Here is an 18,204-nt window from a genome sequence, read left to right as displayed (position 1 = left end):
AGCTTAGTAGATGACAATGTGAGTATATTTATACATTGTATCTGGCAAGTTAATATTTAATAATAACGTTCTATGTATTTTTATTGCTAGAGTAATTTATTATCGTCAAAGAAAAGAGAAGAATTAAATAAGGCACTTGGAGAAGCAAGAAAGAAATTAGAAACGGTAAAAATTTTAAAAGTTTTGAAGTTTTGCATTAATTTGTAACATAAATTTGTTTCAAAATTGATTTCAAATTTCAGCTGGGATGGAGAGGAGGATTAAGTTCGAGCAAAAGTATTAGCGATCTTCATAACATTCCTAATAAAGAATTACATTTTTCTGTTTTTTCTAAAGAGAGAAAAGGCAAGTTTCAAATTTTATTTAAAAATAAAAAACAAAGCCTGTTGTTCTTAATAATTTATCTTAAATATACAGAAGGGTTGAAAGGGGATATTAGAAGAGCTTCCTCTCTAAATGATCTTTCTATTATTTCTTCATCAAGAATTCTTCCCACATCTCCGTTAAAAAGTAAGTAGAATTTAGAAAATATATAAGACTAGCTTACCCGTCGCACATTGCTGTGATCTCAGAAGAAAGGAAATTCAAGCAAACTCGTTATGAAAAAATTCAGTTTACATTTTATCATTTTTATTGAAACTTATTATCATTATTCATTTTCATCGGGAAAACATTTCAAAGTGTTGTTTCAATTCTATTTATTTATTGGAGTGCTTGTGGATACACAATAGTTTTTGTTTTTCCGTCTGGTGCGTACACGAATAAATCGGAAGGTTTTCGGACGCGTGAGCTGGCCACATACAGTTGTCCATGCAAGAAGCACGGATTCTCCAAATTTAGCCCACACACTCGCTGCGATTGTCAGAAGTGCGATATTCCCCATTTTTATATATATTTTTAAATCCTTTATAATTTTAATTATTTAATTGCTCCTTCCTCTCTTCCTTGGCATGTTGTGAAATTTCTGATAGTTGGATAATAAACCGTTTTATTGTAATTTGTCTTTTTAAATTATTAGATGATATTAAAATTTGGAAAAGGGGATCCCTAGATCGGTAAAATAGGCGAATTTCCTTCTAGAACTTCGGTTGTTGTTCGGGATACAGTTAAGGTTTTAACAAAGTTTGAGCAAATACATAATTAGCAAAAAATAGTTGAAATAAAGTGATTAAACAAAAATTATTACAAATATCGTAAATAACAGTTCACAAATGCGTATATAGAGATATTTTTTGGAGGGGGGAAATGGTCTTCACAATTTGAAATCCATCGATCTCACGATGAAATGCTCTTATACACTCTATTGTAGGATGGTGCCATCTATCGTAGGATAAATGTACTATGCCAGAAACAGAGTGTATTAAAAAACTTTTCAAAGCTTCATGGCAATTGTACTATGCCAGAAACCTTCGCGTAGGAGTATATTAAACAACTTCCCAAAGTTTCACGGCAATCGGATAAATGGTGTGGTAATGCATGAAGGACGCGCTTGCGCGCGCACACACACACACATTCGTTTTTATATATATAGATTATCATTCTAAAACTTTTAAGATCATAAATTACTTTTAATCATTCATTTAAATATCTGCTATTCAATCTTTTAGAATGTATTTCAAAATTTAATTCTTAAAAAGTAAATTACAATTTCCATTTCTGTTTTACTTCTGAGGTTTTGCTTTTCAACAAAAGTAAATTATAAATTTGGCTGACTAATATAAAACTAATCTATAGAAAAAAAAAGAAAGATTCTTGGATATTTTCAATTGAACTGACCGAGAGACCCACTTTTGAAAACTAAACTGATTTAATTTGATGAAATTTTAGTAGCCAACAGTTGAATAATTCATATCGATCACCAACCTTAATCCTGTAGGCACACAAAACCTTTCGTAACTTTAAAATTGCTTTACTCAAGAATGCTGTAATCTAATAAACTCTGTTACTTACTATTGAAGATGATTAAATTACAATACTGTCCCAGTGAAATGAAAAATAAATTATTTTAAAGCAATTGTTTCAAACCACTTTTGTCAAATCCAAGAATAATCAATATTAAAAGGAATTTTTAATATAACAAATCCTTACAGCAAAAACTTTGTGATTAACCTTTGTGGGTTAGCAACATATTACAGAAAATAAATGACACTGTAATATTTTAATCCAAATAATTGGTATTTTGCTATTATGCTTTGACATCATCTTATGTCTATTTATAAGTGAATTTCTAATTTTTACTTCCTAGCTGTTATAGAATATAACATAGGGAAAGTATAGTGGTCAGCCAGATTTTAACCACCTCAAATTTTTTTTCTCTCATCATTCTTATACTCAAGGATCCAAAACTGTAAAAAAAAGAAGCCCCCTTACAAAAATCTAAATACTAAGCTTTGAAACCTGGTAGTTATTTCTATATATGGGGCATTAATGCTGTTTTTTTTTATATAGTTAAAAGGTCATGTATTATATCTTAAGAGGGTCAGATTTATTGAAAATTTTAGTTGTTACTGGCATTTGCAATTATTTTATAAACTCCTCTATTTCCAAAATGAAGCCTTTTGTCTTTTTATAATTAATAGCAACATGAAACCTATTTTTAAATAAAACCTCATGAAAGATGCCACATACAATTTTAATTCTGTGTAATGTGTCTTAGCTTTTCAAACTTAGAGAAATTTATTGTAATTTAACAAAATTACTCCTCTTAAGCTTTCAATATTTTTGAATTTTATGTTGATCTTCCTTTCTTCTTTCCTTAATCTCCTGTTTAAGTGCTGGGAAGTTGAGCAAGAATCTTTGCCAGCTTTTTGAAATAAAAACTATATGTTGCAGGATGTAATTCATTGCAGAACCTCATAGGTTAAGGATAAAGAGAAAGTTGTGAATCTGAATCATTAGTAACTTATTATTTATAAAATAAACATTACAAACAAGTCAGCTATTTTTTTAAGTGCATGTTTAATGTAATAGTATCATTTATGTAAGATTATAATATAACCATTTTGTAACATGTATAAAAGTTCTTTATTTTTTGTCAATGGTTCTTCACGCTTTTCCACTGCTTTTTTCTTTTTATGAGCTTAATTGTTCTCTTTTCTCTTACATGCCACCAGTTTCTTTTTGTTGAAAAGATGCATTACTTTAGATATATTTTTTTCCAACAGAACTCTCTTAGGCAAATACTGAATGTACAGATTTCTGCACTACAAGTCTTGTTGTAGATTCTCAACAAGGTATATTTTATAGAGAAGGCTTTTCCAGCATCAGCATTTCCAAGAGACTGTGTTAGGATTTTTCTTATAAATTCCCCCAGTACCTTACTTGCTGGAGTTCTTTCTAGAAGCTTTGTTAAACACACATTGAATTCTGTTGTTAACTTCTTGACATTGCTAGATTTGCAAAGTTCTGCATAATCTGTTTTTATAGCATCAGTTCTCACTGTTAGAACTTATTATTATTTTTTTTTTTTGCAACAAAATCTTCCAAAGCACAACACACGAGAGATGTTCGTAATTTAGGGCTTACCTTAACTTCAGGAGAAAAGCAGATAGCAGCTTTCACAGTTTTGCTGTGGGCATTTCTCTATTATCTTTGAGCAAAAAGATAATTAGAAACTTTTTGCAATTTTTTTTAACTTCTGTATTTGTTTCCTTTAATCTCTTGTATGCATTTCCAGAAATGAACTGTCAAATTAAACTGTGTCACTGACTTTTTATTGATTACAAAAAAATGTATCTAACTTTTTTTTTTATTTTTTGTCTGTCTAAAGTATTTTTACTCAAAATTAAGTAGATTTTAAACATTGCTAGACATCCTATTTACCTCGCTTAGATTAATAAATTTATTAAGTTTTTCATTAATGTCAAAAGTAGCCTGCTACAATCACAAAAAGATTGATGACACCTGTCAGAGAAGTTGCCTCTCAAAACAAAATTATTGGGTGTAATTTTGAATTGTAATGAAATCAAAAATAGATATCCCTGTTTAAAAGGATTTTAGTCATAAATAAAAATTGCTAAGAAAAAAACAAAAAGATTAAGAAAATTAGATGATAGTCCTCGCCTGTGCATTCTTATCTCTAACTCCAGTCAGATCTTCAATTAAATTTTTAATGCAAACATAAGATTTAAAAACTTTTTAAGTTGTGTTTTCATAATATATCTTTCCCAGTTTCTAATTTAATTATTTATCATATTTTTGTATGAATTTCAAATTCTATAAACTTAAAGCATAAAGTAATGAAACAGCTGTTATATTTTAATTGAATCTATCTAAACCAAAAGACCAACATAATAATGTTATTGAAAAATATTTTAGACTGTGATGTGATTAATTATTATTTACCGTCTTGCAGCTCCTAAAATATCTGCACCATTATGGGACCAAATGGATACTAAAACAACCAAAGAAATCTCCAAACCTCATAATCAAAGAAAAAAAGTGAAATCAATGCAAACTGTCACCACTACTATTTCGAACAGAAAATTGTCAAGAAGCGCAAGTATGAGTTCTCTCCAACCCATTTCTCCAAAATTACAACCTGTGGGATCAAAAACATATATGAGAGAGAAAGTCATATCAAGGACTAATTATAATCCATTAGTTAGAGCATCATCATCATCCAACATAATCACTTCAATCAAAGTCAATTCTTCCACCTTCCCATCTAATAAATGTGTTAGTAATTTAAATATTTCCAAATCATCATCAGATTCTTCCTCTTCGGATAATTCTCCGATAGAGGTTAAAAGAAGTCTTCCTCCCACTCCTTCACCCCTACCTCGACAGAAAAGCCTTGTGATCGGAGAAGTAACCAAAAATAAGCTCCCTTCCAGTGAAACCAAATATGAAAATAGTGGTATATTATCCCATTCGAAAAGTGAATGGGATATAACCAAAGCTCATCAAGAAAGAAGGCATTCCTCGGGAAGACTGATTCTCGACAAGTTAGATGTTTCCAATAGGAAAAAGCAGACAATTAACAATGCTATGGATAGCAATTATGTAAGGACTAATTCGGCAACAGTGCGATCATTGGATGTTTCATCAGTACCACGTAAGTATACTTTATTAACTGTTTAAATTAAATTTGAATTTTTTTTCTTTAATAAATTTACATCTTAGTGACACAAGAATTGTGTGAGAAAATAGCAGAGGAACTGAAAGAAGTAACAATGTACTCCATGCAAGTATTCCAGAGGGTAAGGCATTTGAACTATCATTAACCTAATATATTTTAATATACATAAAAATAAAATAATAATCTGTTTTCTTCCCCAGTTATCTATGGATACTACTATTTCTTCGAGTGAAAAGTCCGCCATGACCACTATTCTGGCACAGGGAGTGTGGCAAGCTCAGCAGAATCTACGACCCGCCATTCCTCCCTTTCCGATGTGGTCGTCGTCCTCGAAAACGCTAGAATTAAGCTATCAGAATTCCTTTAGAACTTCTAGTCAAAGTTCGGACGAAAGACTAAGTAGTCCGGCAATCCAGCAGGAGCCGTTTAACGCTATTCTCCTGTTACAAGAGTACTCCGATAAACTCCTCAGTTTGGTTGAGCAACGAATTGGCAACAGTGGCCAGAAATCTAGTTAATAGAAATATATTACATTATTATTATTATTATTTTTTGTTTTGATTTTTTTCACAATATGATATATAAGGCCATTTTGTTTCAATTGTGAAATTCAATTGTGGGTAAGTTATCCATCTCCTATTTCTCTCTGTGATTTGAACATTTGAGTATGATCATGTTACCTACAATTAGTGATATTTAATTCAAACATTCCTCCTTTTTCTTTGGGAAAATTATATTCAACTTTCTCCAGAATTGAAAATCAGTATTTGTTTGAGGTAATTATACAAAGTGCCAATATTACTTTTTGGACAGAAAGTATGTACATAGATTTGTAATGAAAAGTGTCTTCTTTTTTCAATATTGTAGAAATTTCTGTAGTTGATTGACAATAAAATATTTTTGAAATGTATTTGTATTCTCAAATATCGTATATCCAATTCTATTTTTATGTGGTAGTAGAGTACATTCCGAAAATATCCATATGGAACACTGGTTCCAGACTTCAATTGTCCTTTCTGATTTATCTACAGAATTTTAAAATTTTGACGAATAATATTTTATTATTAGACTTTTTCAATTAAACAACATACAAAAACTGTTCCATATTGAAATAAGCTCAATCATGTGAGGTTTGCCGATTGGGGAGAAAGTGTCATGACAATTGAACGGTCAGCACTGTTGTGTGGGAGTGGAAAAACCTATTGAGACAGGTTCTCCATCGCAAACAGTTTATTAAGTATAAAAATTTTGCTTACAACTACTGTTTTACTTCGGCATAAGGCCTATCCGAAGAGTGAATCAGTTTGTAAATAAAGTTCAATCGTTTCGACGATCTTCTCTCCTTCTGGTGAAGATGATGAGGAAAACGTAGGCTCCGGGGCACACAGCACTACTTGAAGGGGTGATTCTTGTAGCAGGTTACACTTGGCGAAACTTGCCGGGACGGGATGGCGAAAACTTCTTATGGAACGATGACCAAGTTTCCGTTGTTGAACCGCAGGAAAAATCCAGGAGCGGAGCACACCGAACTAAGAATGTCACATCCTTTTTTTGCGTGGTTTTTATAAGTTTCTTTTGGGTCCCAGACCGAACATTCCGATAGGTCGATGTCGACTTGCCCCTGCTCTCTAATTGGTCCCCCTCCTCGTAACGAATTGTAATGAGATCGGAGCCCAGATCGTGGGATGAGTCAACTTCGACTGACGATTTGATTCCTATTGAAGATGTTCGATCTAAGCACTCAAATTCATCTATTGTTTCATTCTGAGAAATTTATTTATTTATTTATTTAGAAATTTCTACAGATATGTCTTTATATGGGCATAAAATATTCATTTTGCGTTGGATGGTTTCTTTTTACAATATAAAATAATTATTATTATTATTATTATTATTTTCTTCTATACAAAAATTAGAAAAAATTTTCTTTTTTTTGCACAAATTTTAGGCCCACTTCTGAAGCTTCACAATCATACATGTTACAAACAAGTCATCAAACGTTGAATTCAAATTTTTTTTTCCTGTTTTAATTGCAGGATAAAGTTGGAACAAGTGACCATTGCCTACACACATTCAAATGTCTAAGTTGTAAAAAAAACAAGTCATCTTAAATATTACTTGAGTGTATGTAGCAGCTGTTTTCTAACAAAGGATTTTTTCTGTTTATTTTAGAATTAAAATTGAATGGAGATTTTTAAGTTCCAGATGATGAACACACTTGCATACAGTCATAAATCAAAGATTAAAAATACAACAAATTAGCAATGAAACAATATTTAAGGTTTATTACAGGATTTTTTATTTATTCTATAGAAATTTATTTTCTTGAAGACATAATGCAAAATTGCTGTGAACTTCATAGTTCCCATTTTCATCAGCGCACGAGCAATTGCCGATTATTGACAGATCACACATATCCAAAACAGAATACAAATATCTGCAGTAATGTCATTCAGTGACAAAAGAGAGACAACAAAATAACACCATTTTGCCCCAAGATGCCATTTGAAGTCTTGTTTAAACTCCAATAGTATTAATAAAAGATTTTTTACAGTCACCTGAAGCTAAAAGAATTCTCTACGGGTGGAAGAAATCAAAAAATTAAGAAACTTTGTATTACTTACATGCGGGAATGTTTTTAAAAATGTAACAAATTACGTCAACATGTAATTTTTGGCTGTCAAACACATTTTTGCCTTCTTAGGGGAAACCTGAACAACAGCAATTTTACCATTTACTATTACTTCTAGTGAGCAGAGTTAATTGCAATTGTCACTTACATTTTACAAATATGTGAGCCGTTCACAGCCCGGCACACGTATTTGTAAAATCTAAGTGACTCGTACAACATGGAACTCATATAAAACAGAATAATCAACAGTGTTATAAGGGGGTCGACTGTATTTATTCTTCAATTTGCAATATTTTGGAAGATAATTTCATTTTAGTTTGAACTTGTTCAACGTTGTTTTTGAATTGGAAACACCAGCTTCAATCTGGCCAGTGACAATGAATAATAAAATTCTCTCATAATTTCAGGACCTTAGCCAGAATTTTCTTTCATTCCTCGAATTTAATGCCTGACAACCTTAAATGAAGAAATCACATACATGAATGTAAGTAGAATCATTCTGAGTCACTGGTATCAATTTTAACCCTCCATTAACAAATATACTTCGTGTGAAACACGGTCCTTCGATTCTATAGGTATTATTATTCATTATTCATTTATATGAAGAAAATCTGTAAGTAGCTTTAATTCTTTAATGGCGTCGGATGATAATTTCGAAACGATTGTACCCTTAGAAAATAATAAATAGATAATTTCAGATCTGAACTGCCTTGGACAGTCATCCGGCTGGCCTTCGTAAGTGATTAATAATTTGAAAATAATTGATTGTATAGAATAAATTTTCCTTGTTTTGAGAGTGAATAATTGCTTAAAAATTGTATAATTTATTCATTGTTATAAGTTACTTTGCTTAGTTATGGTAACGCAACACTTAGGCGATCGCCTAGGGAAATGCCTTCCAGGAGGACTTTTTAAGGGTAACTGGCTCTTATTTAGGTGTTACAGACGTGGAGAAAACCTGGAAAACTCCACATGGCCAGTCTCTCCTGCCGAAAACACGACCTGATTTTCAGGGAACGGAACCGCTTGGTCACTGAGGGATCCCTAAACTCCTGTAACACCGAAATTCAGCGGCCGGATGGCCAAGCGGTCAAGGTGGCAGCGTACCGCTTTGGAGGACCCAGAATCGAATCCGAACGGGTCGAAAAATCCCCAGGAATTTTTCGGGGGTGCTCTGTCCAGATATGTCGGGCCCCGTCTCTCATCACCCAGCCGCCCCATTGTGGGCCTGGCTCACAATGGGGAGGTATGACCCTTAATGGGCTTGCTGAAAGTGGCACTCTTAGTGTCCACAAAGCGGAAAGAGTTTTAAACAAAACCACCGAAATTCAAGTTCAAGTCACAAAGAAACACAACGATTCAAAATATAATTTACACAATCAGTACATTTAAACCAAAATAAAAAAAAACCCTTAATCATACATTAAAATTAAGAAATTACGAATTCCGAATGAATGTTAGAACAACGCAATTACCGTTGAAATCGGCCCACCATTGGCCAATCGGTTCCATTCCCTGAACACTTGGAGTTTGTTCGTGGGCTCGCGCCTCGCCAGAAGGACTGGCTACGTGGAGTTTTCCGGGTTTTCTCCACGTCTGTAATGCCTGAATAAGGGCCAATTACCTTTAAAAAGACTACCCAGAAGGCATCCCCTAGGCAGATCGCGTTGCCATAACTTAATTAATTAATCAACAATAAACAAACCACTGAAATTACCAACATCCATTTCCGGTGTTTCCCTGTATTAAAAAAAACCCCAATTATTATATTTCATTACATAAAATCATGAAAAAAAAATATATATATATATATAAACAGAGGGTACTTGGGGCCCGTGCCCACCCTCTTCGTCTCGGATGCCCTTTTCCTAATCCCCAAAAGAAAATTCGCGACTTCTAGCCTATTCTGAAAATATAAAAGAAATTAATGAACGACTAATGCGATTTCTTGGTATGTTGACCAAAACCCCCATTCCTTGTTTTCAAGTTAGCCCCCCCCCGGGTGTAACCAGAGCCATCTTGTGGGATCGTTGATCCAACCTTTGAACATCCTTCAGTAATGCACGATGCCCCTTTTTTTCCTCTCTCTCTCTCTCTATATATATATATATTATATACATATACACACATACAGGATGTCCCACTTATCATCGGCACTACTGAAACAATGAAATATTAGTGAGGTAAATTGACGCTTCTGGTACGCAATCGGCCTTGCTTCTGCAAAATCTGGTATTTGTCGTTCGGGTGTGAAGATGTCTTCACGTGAATTTGATATAATTGTTTTTGGTGCTACGGGTTTTACGGGTCAATATGTGTTCGAAGAATTAACGCGAATCTCTAAAGCCGAAAACGTGAAATTTGCTTTAGCCGCTAGAAACGAAAACAAGTTAAAATCTGTAATGGAAAAGTCAAGAAAGTATCTGCAGTCTGTCGGTATGTATAGAGACAAATCTTATCAATAATATATATACTGTATAGATTTACACAGGTTTTACTGTATTTGTTTTAATCTTTAACAAGTAATTCGTAATATACAAGAGCTTACTCAAGTGTGCTCAAATTAGGTCCACACTGTTCAATTGCTCGGGTTATACTAGTTTGATCCATATTATATGTAGACAGGACAAAAGACATTTTTTCATACTAGCGCACATGCCGGGATGATAGGGTAGCCGTATTAAACTTGTGCATCTCTTAAATCACATCCTCAGGCACTTAATATAACAACATTAGAGTAGATTTTCAATGGGTCTTGCCAAATCGGCTGCTAAGTCTACAGTCACTTTCAGTTATATTCCCACTTCTTACCTCGACGTACGCGTCAAAAAACAAATTACCATTCTCTTGCAAGACAATTGAGACCACGACACTATGGTAGATGCACCTACACACTTATTACCAGAGTTGACACTATTGCGACTTTTCGTCACTTTACTCTCTCTCAATTTCTTACAGGCAACGGCAATATCTGCATAGGGGACGGGCCACACTGCACGAGGATCAAACACCAATCCACTTAATTTTCCATTACAATAGATACACGAACATTACGAATAGCTTTAACAATAACAACTTTAACTTAATAACAGCGGTACTTTCATTCATATCCCTCAGCAAAGCCCTTGTGGTCTCTCTCACCTCCATGATACACACAACACAGCTCTTCTTTCTATCTCTTTCGCCCTCCTCCTTTCATTCCCCTCTTTCCTTCCCTTCTTCTTCCGCCGGCTAAAACACATTGTGTACGGCTGTTGTCTTTTGTTAAATAAATAAAATAAAAAAAGTTGTTGCCTCTATCTGAAAAGGAACTGTTCTTGTTGATTATACAGAGGTATGAAAGACCTTTTAGTTTCTACCATGTATTTTTAATGTAAAATACCTTCAGCCATTTTAATTGGAAGTAATAATTAGTTACTTTGTCCTTGAAATCATTTTTCCTTCCTTCACATAACGAAATTTCCGTAAACAATAAACAATTTTTGAAGGAAGAAAAAAACACATTTATAATGATTTATATTAATTAATTTTTTACAAATTGTTTCCTAAATTACTAGCTGCTATTTATTTATTTTTAATGAGCCCTTTATATTAATTAATTAAACCTTTGTCCTTGTAGGTAAAACGATAAATGCAGATATACCCATTATTATTGCTGATGTTAGTGATGAAAATTCACTGTTAGAAATGTGTAAGAAGACCAAAGTTCTTTTAAATTGTGTAGGACCAGTAAGTTTTAATCACGAGAATTTTTTAGAGTATTTGGTAAAAGAGATGGCCCGGAGAGGGACTTGAATATCCTCCATCATCTGCTTACCGTATAGAATTATTACTTCTGGATAGCATAATTAGTAATCATATGCGTGGTAAGCAGGGGATGCGGGTTCGAGTTCTGCTCTGAGCCTTCCTATATATATATATATATATATTTGACACATACAGTGGCATCTCATGCTTCTAATTTAGTTCATTCCTGGAAGTCGTTAAAGTCTGAATCAATTTTCTCTATTAGAAATAATGGAAAGGTATCACTGTATATTAAAATTGAAATAAATATTTTAATCAATAATCTGAAGTGCAAATGTGTTTAAAAACCTACCGCAAGGCTAATCAATGTAAACTATATCATAAAAACAAAAATTAATTACTTAATTTATATATATACATGATAACTATCGTGCGTAATACAGCGAAATTCGCTTATTATGATCACTTTGGGACTCGCAACTTTTGATAACAATAACAGGCTGACGATAACATTAAACCGAAGAAAAAAATTATTATTATTATTATTGAACTCAATTTATAAATGTGTACAATTTATATTTATCACAAAATGTACACTTAATACAGCATTACTTATTCATATTCAACAGAATTAAAGTAGAAAAATCACAGCAGGAATGTTCATTTCCCAGTGTAAGTTTCAAGTAAAGATCTTTACAAGTACACGTATTTTCTAAGAATTCTTATAGTTTGTCCCCGAGTGTAATTATCACAATTGATAACAATAGCCGAAGTTTGACTTATACTAAGCGGATTCCTTTTAACTAATTATACATAGAATGTTTACGGACTGATTGATTAAGATAACAATATCCGACCGATAACATAATCCGATTGATAACATTATCCGTGATTATAATCTGACGGGTTTAAATTTAAATCTACGTTATAGATTATTGTGTTAATGTCAGTTAAATCCTTTTTTAAAATGAAATTTAGTACTATTTATATGGAGAAAGTGTCATTAAAGCATGCCTGGCTGCTGAAACTCATCATTTGGATTTTAGTGCAGAACCACAGGTAAATCTAATGTTATGAATTAATAGTTTATTTATTATTATTATTATTATTATTATGGAAATGGTTTATTAAACACTAGAGCTTTTAGTTTCTTGAAGGGATGCAATTGAAATATCATGAAGAAGCAATTCAAAAAGGAATTTATATAATTGGAGCATGTGGATTTAGTAGCATTCCTTGTGATTTGGGAGTATCTCTAGTTAAAAAAATATTTCCAGGTATTTATATATATAATCTAATTGAATATAATTTTAACTTAAATCATTTTATATATAAATATACAACATTTAAATATCAATATTCATTTTATTAATGTGTATTTATGAAAAGAAAATCTTTCATCTTGATTATCAATTTTTCTTATTTCAGGTGATCTTAATTCTGTAGAAACATATCTGCAACTTAATAAAAGACTAATGGTGAATATTTCTTTACTTTTATATGTAGTTAACACAATTTCTAAATTTAATTTACATATGTAAAATAAATGTAGAGATTTTAAAGGTATATATAATAATTTTTAGGATACAACTTTTAATTCAGGAACATGGAACTCTGCTGTTTATGGAATAACGACTTTGAATAAAGCTAAAAAAGTTAGAAAACAATTAAATAAGACTATTTTTAAGAAAAGGCCACAATTCTCACATCCTCTATCAAAAAGGTATGATGATAATACAGTCGACACCCCTATAACACTGTTGATTATTTCGTTTTATATGAATCCCGTGTTGTACGAGTCACTTAGATTTTACAAATACGTGTGCCGGGCTATGAACGGCTCACGTATTTGTAAAATCTAAGTGACTCGTACAACATGGAATTCATATAAAACGAAATTATCAACAGTCATAGTGGGGTCGACTGTTCAGCACTGTCATGTATAAGTAACAATCGTTATATTGAGAATTAATACAAATAAACATGTTTTCTTAAGCTGAAAGCCTAAATATTATTAATAAGATTTTCATTTTCTGCAGTATTTGGTACAGGTTGAAGTCCACGTGCATTACATTTACGACATGACACGGCAAATAATACTACTACGTTACTTTGAAATTCTTCTTTTAAATATTGCATAAATAGTCGAATTATCATTAGCATCACATCATCATAATTACAGTCGATCCCCCTATAAGATCATTAATTATTCCGTTTTATATGAAGTCCATGTTGTACGAGTCACTTAGATTTTACAAATACATGTACCGGGCTGTGAACGGCTCACGTATTTGTAAAATTTAAGTGACTCGTACAACATGGAATTCATATAAAACGGAATAATCAATGATCTTATACGGGGGTCGACTGTATTNTACAGTCGACCCCCTATAACACTGTTGATTTTTCCGTTTTATATGAATTCCATGTTGTACGAGTCACTTAGATTTTACAAATACGTGTGCCGGGCTGTGAACGGCTCACGTATTTGTAAAATCTAAATGACTCGTACAACATGGAATTCATATAAAACGGAAAAATCAACAGTGTTATAGGGGGTCGACTGTACTGGCTCCACTTGATTTTTCAGGGGCTGTCGCTCCAGTATTATAGCTCCATGGAATAGAACCGAGGCCTCGATAGAACACTGCAAATATCTTAATCTGCTACTTGTAACCCAATGTTTTAACCTCGAAACCCAGCCATATTGTATGTGATAAGAGAAAAGGGGTAGTCGATGGGTAAGATGGCATCCGAAAATGTGTTACTGTAAAAGCAAAGCCACGTTGACCGGAGTTCTTTGTGGTATATTAAAAAGTTATATAGACTACTAAAGTAATAAATAGCTAAATATTTCAGCAACGAGTTGCTGAACTTTCCCGGCAACATTTGTTGACGCCATCTATTGATATTTTATTTAAAAATATAAAAAAAGTTTTTTTAAATATTATAAAATGACAAAAAAACTTAATTTTGTGGTTAGGAATGGGTTTTATAAAAGAAATTGTAAATGGTAATAACGAATAAAATCGTCATTAAATCCGACCATACTGGAGATACACACGACCCCTTTATCTTTCCCACCCCTTCGATCTTTAATTATCAAAATTTAACAGTATCAACCCCTTAATAAACAAACCTCCCTGCAAAATTTCAGAAAATTTTGACAAAAAGCACGGGAGTTATTAAGCTTCAAAGAGGATGGACAAAATCGTTCCCCCACACCCAATAACATTCATACATTCATACATACAGAAATTACCCTGTTTTAACAAAATATCTTGGGGGGGAGTCAGTTTTTGACGTATCGCCAAACTTTTCCTCTGTTATATATAACGCCCGGGAAAGTAATATATGCTTGGAAAATAAGAAAAAAGGATATGAAAAAATTTGGCCATATAGGTCAAGTTTCATTTCGCACCAGAAGTTCTCAAATTCTCGGGACTGTGGATTGGTCGGAATGCACCAATGGCACGACCACCTCGTTTCCCACCTTCTAACACCTATAAATTTTTTCTCGTGAGTATTGTTTGGTTATGGCAACGCAACACTTACAAGTTAGAGGCGATTTGCCTTCAGGTAGGACTTTTTAAGGGCCCCTATTTAGGTGTTACAGACGTGGAGAAAACCCGGAAAACTTCATGTGGTCAACTCGTCCGAGCGAGGATCGAACCCACAACCGAACTCCCAGTGTTCAGGGTACGAAGACCGCTCTGGTGGGCCCGAAAGTTTGATGAACAAATCTTATTACTTTCAATATAATAATAATAATAAGTAATAATACGTAGTAATTATTCAGTATAAAATTTATCACTTACTTTCCAATAAATTTCATTTTTTTTAATATTTTTTTTCAGACCTTTTGTCTTTAAAAGTGACATTATAAATAAATGGTGCGGACCCTTTCCTGGAGGTGATAAAACAGTCACAATCCGAAGTCAACTTTTTAATTACAATTATAAAAACGAAAGACCGGTAATTAATATCTTAATTTTAATTAATAAAATTTGATGAAGATTTTAAAACTTCATATAATATAACCAATTTCATATTCAGGTACAGATACAAACGTATATTGTATTATCATTATTTGAGGTATTTTCTCTTATATTGGGGATAATGATACTTTTTATTATTTCACGTTTCAAGTATGGCAGAAAACTCTTGATTTCTGTAAGTAATATAAAATTTTATACAAAATACGATAGTTAAAAAAATTTATAGTGTTAAACATTCATTTATACAGTAAACTATAAGTCGATACCCCTATAACACTGTTGATTATTCCGTTTTATATGAATTCCATGTTGTACGAGTCAATTAGATTTTACAAATACATGAGCCTTTCGCAACCCGGCACACGTATTTGTAAAATCTAAGTGACTCGTACAACATGGAATTCATATAAAACGGAATAATCAACAGTGTTATAGGGGGGGGGTCGACTGTATATCTAAAATCATAATGCATGATTCAACAAATTAAATGTAAAGACACTAGGATGAAAGAATTTATTTGATACCCTAGAATAATTATGTTTATTATTAATTGGTAATTTGTAATTGTATAATCTACTTAGTTTTTATTAAGCTAGTTAAACGACTTTATTCTAATTAAGTAGCATTTTGTAATTATTTAATAATCACCTACCATTAGTACAAATGATTATATTATAGCCATATTAATTATGAGAAATAATAACATTTTGACTATCAATATCCCATTTTAAGAATGAATATTTAAATGAATTTAATTCTAATCAATTTAATTTTACTTAAAAAAAATTTCAGTATCCACAATTGTTTTCTTTTGGGATTTTTAAAAAAGATGGTCCAACAAGAAAAGAAGTAATTCATTTCGTTTAATATATTTTTTTTACTATAACGTCTTTCTAAATATCCTCTTATTGTAATACATTAAGGAAGCATCCTTCACTACTGTGTTTTGGGCTGAAGGATGGAAGGATAAACTGGATGTTAACAAACAACATACAGAACCACCCAATAAGAATATGAAAGTAATTTTAACTGCATCTGGTTAGTGTTTACTTTTGTTCTTTTAAAATTTAATATTGAATTTCAATTACATTGTTGTTTTTTTTTTATAGATCCAGTATACATTACTACATCACTCTGTTTAGTCAATGCTGGTGTTGTGTGTTTGAAAGAAAATGAGAAAATGCCCGGAAGGTAAGAAGACAATATAATTTAAATTTACTTTTTATCTTTTAATTTCTGTAAGTTTATTTTTAGTGGTGGTGTCTTAACTCCGGCAGCTGCTTTTGAAGATACTTCTCTATTAGAACGGTTACAAAAGTCAGGAATGGAGTTTAGTATTATAGAGAAATAATCACAGACTGTTTCACTGTGCTATTCCAATTCAATAGAAAATATAAATAAAAATTATCTCTGGTGAAATAAAATGGTTTAATATTTTCTTCAATGTTCTATAGTATATTAAATTTACAGAGCAGAAATAATGTATACGTTACAGTACATTTTGTATATGTTATCCTTCAATAATGCACAGTCCATAAGAAAATTCCTGGCCATTGATTGTATACATCCAAAAGTCAAGTTTAATAAAATATGTCTTGCATCACCCTGTAAATAGTATATATTGTATACAGGATTCTCTCTCAGTGGGAAATGTAAGGGACTTTCATACGGTGATGCATTATTTTATGAGCAAAAAAAGGCAATTAACTGGGGCATTAAACTAGTACCTTAGTACCTCCCGTGTATTGACCATAGCTGTCAATTCCAATCATTGGACGGTGACGACGCTTGGTCGGGAAACATTCGTGCAGACAGGCGACTGTTTAATGTCAAATGGCTGTGGAAATTGGTGGCACCAAGCACACCACTCGCGAGTTTGTTCCGCGTGTCTGTCCGTGAATCGTGACGTCATTTGCGACAGTGCCATAGCAGCAACTGCTCTGTCCACACGAATAAATAGATGGTGAAGGCAAATCGGAAAGAAAAATAAAACAATTGTTCAGTACAAGTCAGTACATCAACTCGCGCGTTTCTTGACAATAGGCACCAAACATATAAAGTGATCTTGGTGCCAGGTTGTATCTTCATCTCTTGGTCAAGGTTACATCTGTCCGAAAAGAAAACGTAGAAATTTCAGTGACAGTAGAATAAGAATTGGATGTCTCTCACAGGTTTGAGAGGCATCCAATTCTTTACATGCTTGTTCCATGTCTCTCACAGGCGTGAGAGACATGAAACAAGCATGTAAAGTCTTTGTTGTCAGGTTGCATGTTTTGCTTGTGGGAGCGGTGTCGATTAACCCTCTTGCGGGCCCTAGACAAAATTTAAATTGGGCCCCATTTAAATAAGTTGCTTCTAAAGAAATCTTAAATAATGTCATTTAAAACTTTTACTAATAATAGAGAATATAAGCACTAATACAATATTAATTATATAATAAAAAAAGTTTCTGAATGAATATACAAAAAATATATATAAGAAGCTGGGCCTTTCCGAATTACGGGCTATAGACATTTGTCTTATTTGTCTTTTGGTTAGTAGATGAAAGATTTAAAATTCTTCAACTTCCCGGAAAAAGTTTTGTACCAATCTACCAGTGTGTAGATTGGTCACGTATATGATTAGCTTGAAGTAACTATTTATGAACACTATTAGCTCGCATGTTAAGTTCGAAAAAAGTTAAGTACAGTGGTACCTCGGTATACGTCTGCTTTAGAATACGTCAAATTCGGAATACGTCTTGTTTG

General features: G+C 32.6%; 2 protein-coding genes across 2 annotated transcripts in view; both read left to right on the top strand.

The window, feature by feature from the left end:
* The window catches only part of LOC111618903 (mitogen-activated protein kinase-binding protein 1-like), a 29,018-nt gene extending 23,014 nt beyond the window's left edge, over positions 1-6,004 (top strand). Inside the window, exons 23-28 of the mRNA XM_023360529.1 lie at positions 91-165; positions 243-345; positions 418-510; positions 4,355-5,056; positions 5,125-5,201; positions 5,281-6,004. Coding sequence (XP_023216297.1) covers positions 91-165; positions 243-345; positions 418-510; positions 4,355-5,056; positions 5,125-5,201; positions 5,281-5,598 — 1,368 coding nt within the window. The 3' untranslated portion in view covers positions 5,599-6,004. The remainder of the gene's footprint in view (positions 1-90; positions 166-242; positions 346-417; positions 511-4,354; positions 5,057-5,124; positions 5,202-5,280) is intronic.
* A 3,963-nt stretch (positions 6,005-9,967) lies between these two features.
* LOC111618902 (saccharopine dehydrogenase-like oxidoreductase) lies at positions 9,968-16,845 on the top strand. The gene is made up of 13 exons (XM_023360528.1): positions 9,968-10,148; positions 11,332-11,441; positions 12,438-12,518; positions 12,607-12,736; positions 12,888-12,937; positions 13,043-13,182; positions 15,317-15,434; positions 15,516-15,536; positions 15,570-15,632; positions 16,250-16,306; positions 16,381-16,495; positions 16,567-16,648; positions 16,712-16,845. Exons 1-13 carry the CDS (start codon positions 9,968-9,970, stop codon positions 16,806-16,808), a joined length of 1,245 nt encoding a protein of 414 aa, XP_023216296.1. The 3' UTR covers positions 16,809-16,845.
* The last annotated feature ends 1,359 nt before the right edge of the window (positions 16,846-18,204 follow it).

This window comes from Centruroides sculpturatus, unplaced genomic scaffold (assembly GCF_000671375.1).
Source record: "Centruroides sculpturatus isolate CEXI.00-Female unplaced genomic scaffold, Cexi_2.0 scaffold58, whole genome shotgun sequence".
Lineage (NCBI taxonomy): Eukaryota > Metazoa > Arthropoda > Arachnida > Scorpiones > Buthidae > Centruroides > Centruroides sculpturatus.
This window is presented reverse-complemented; position numbering and strand designations above follow the sequence as displayed.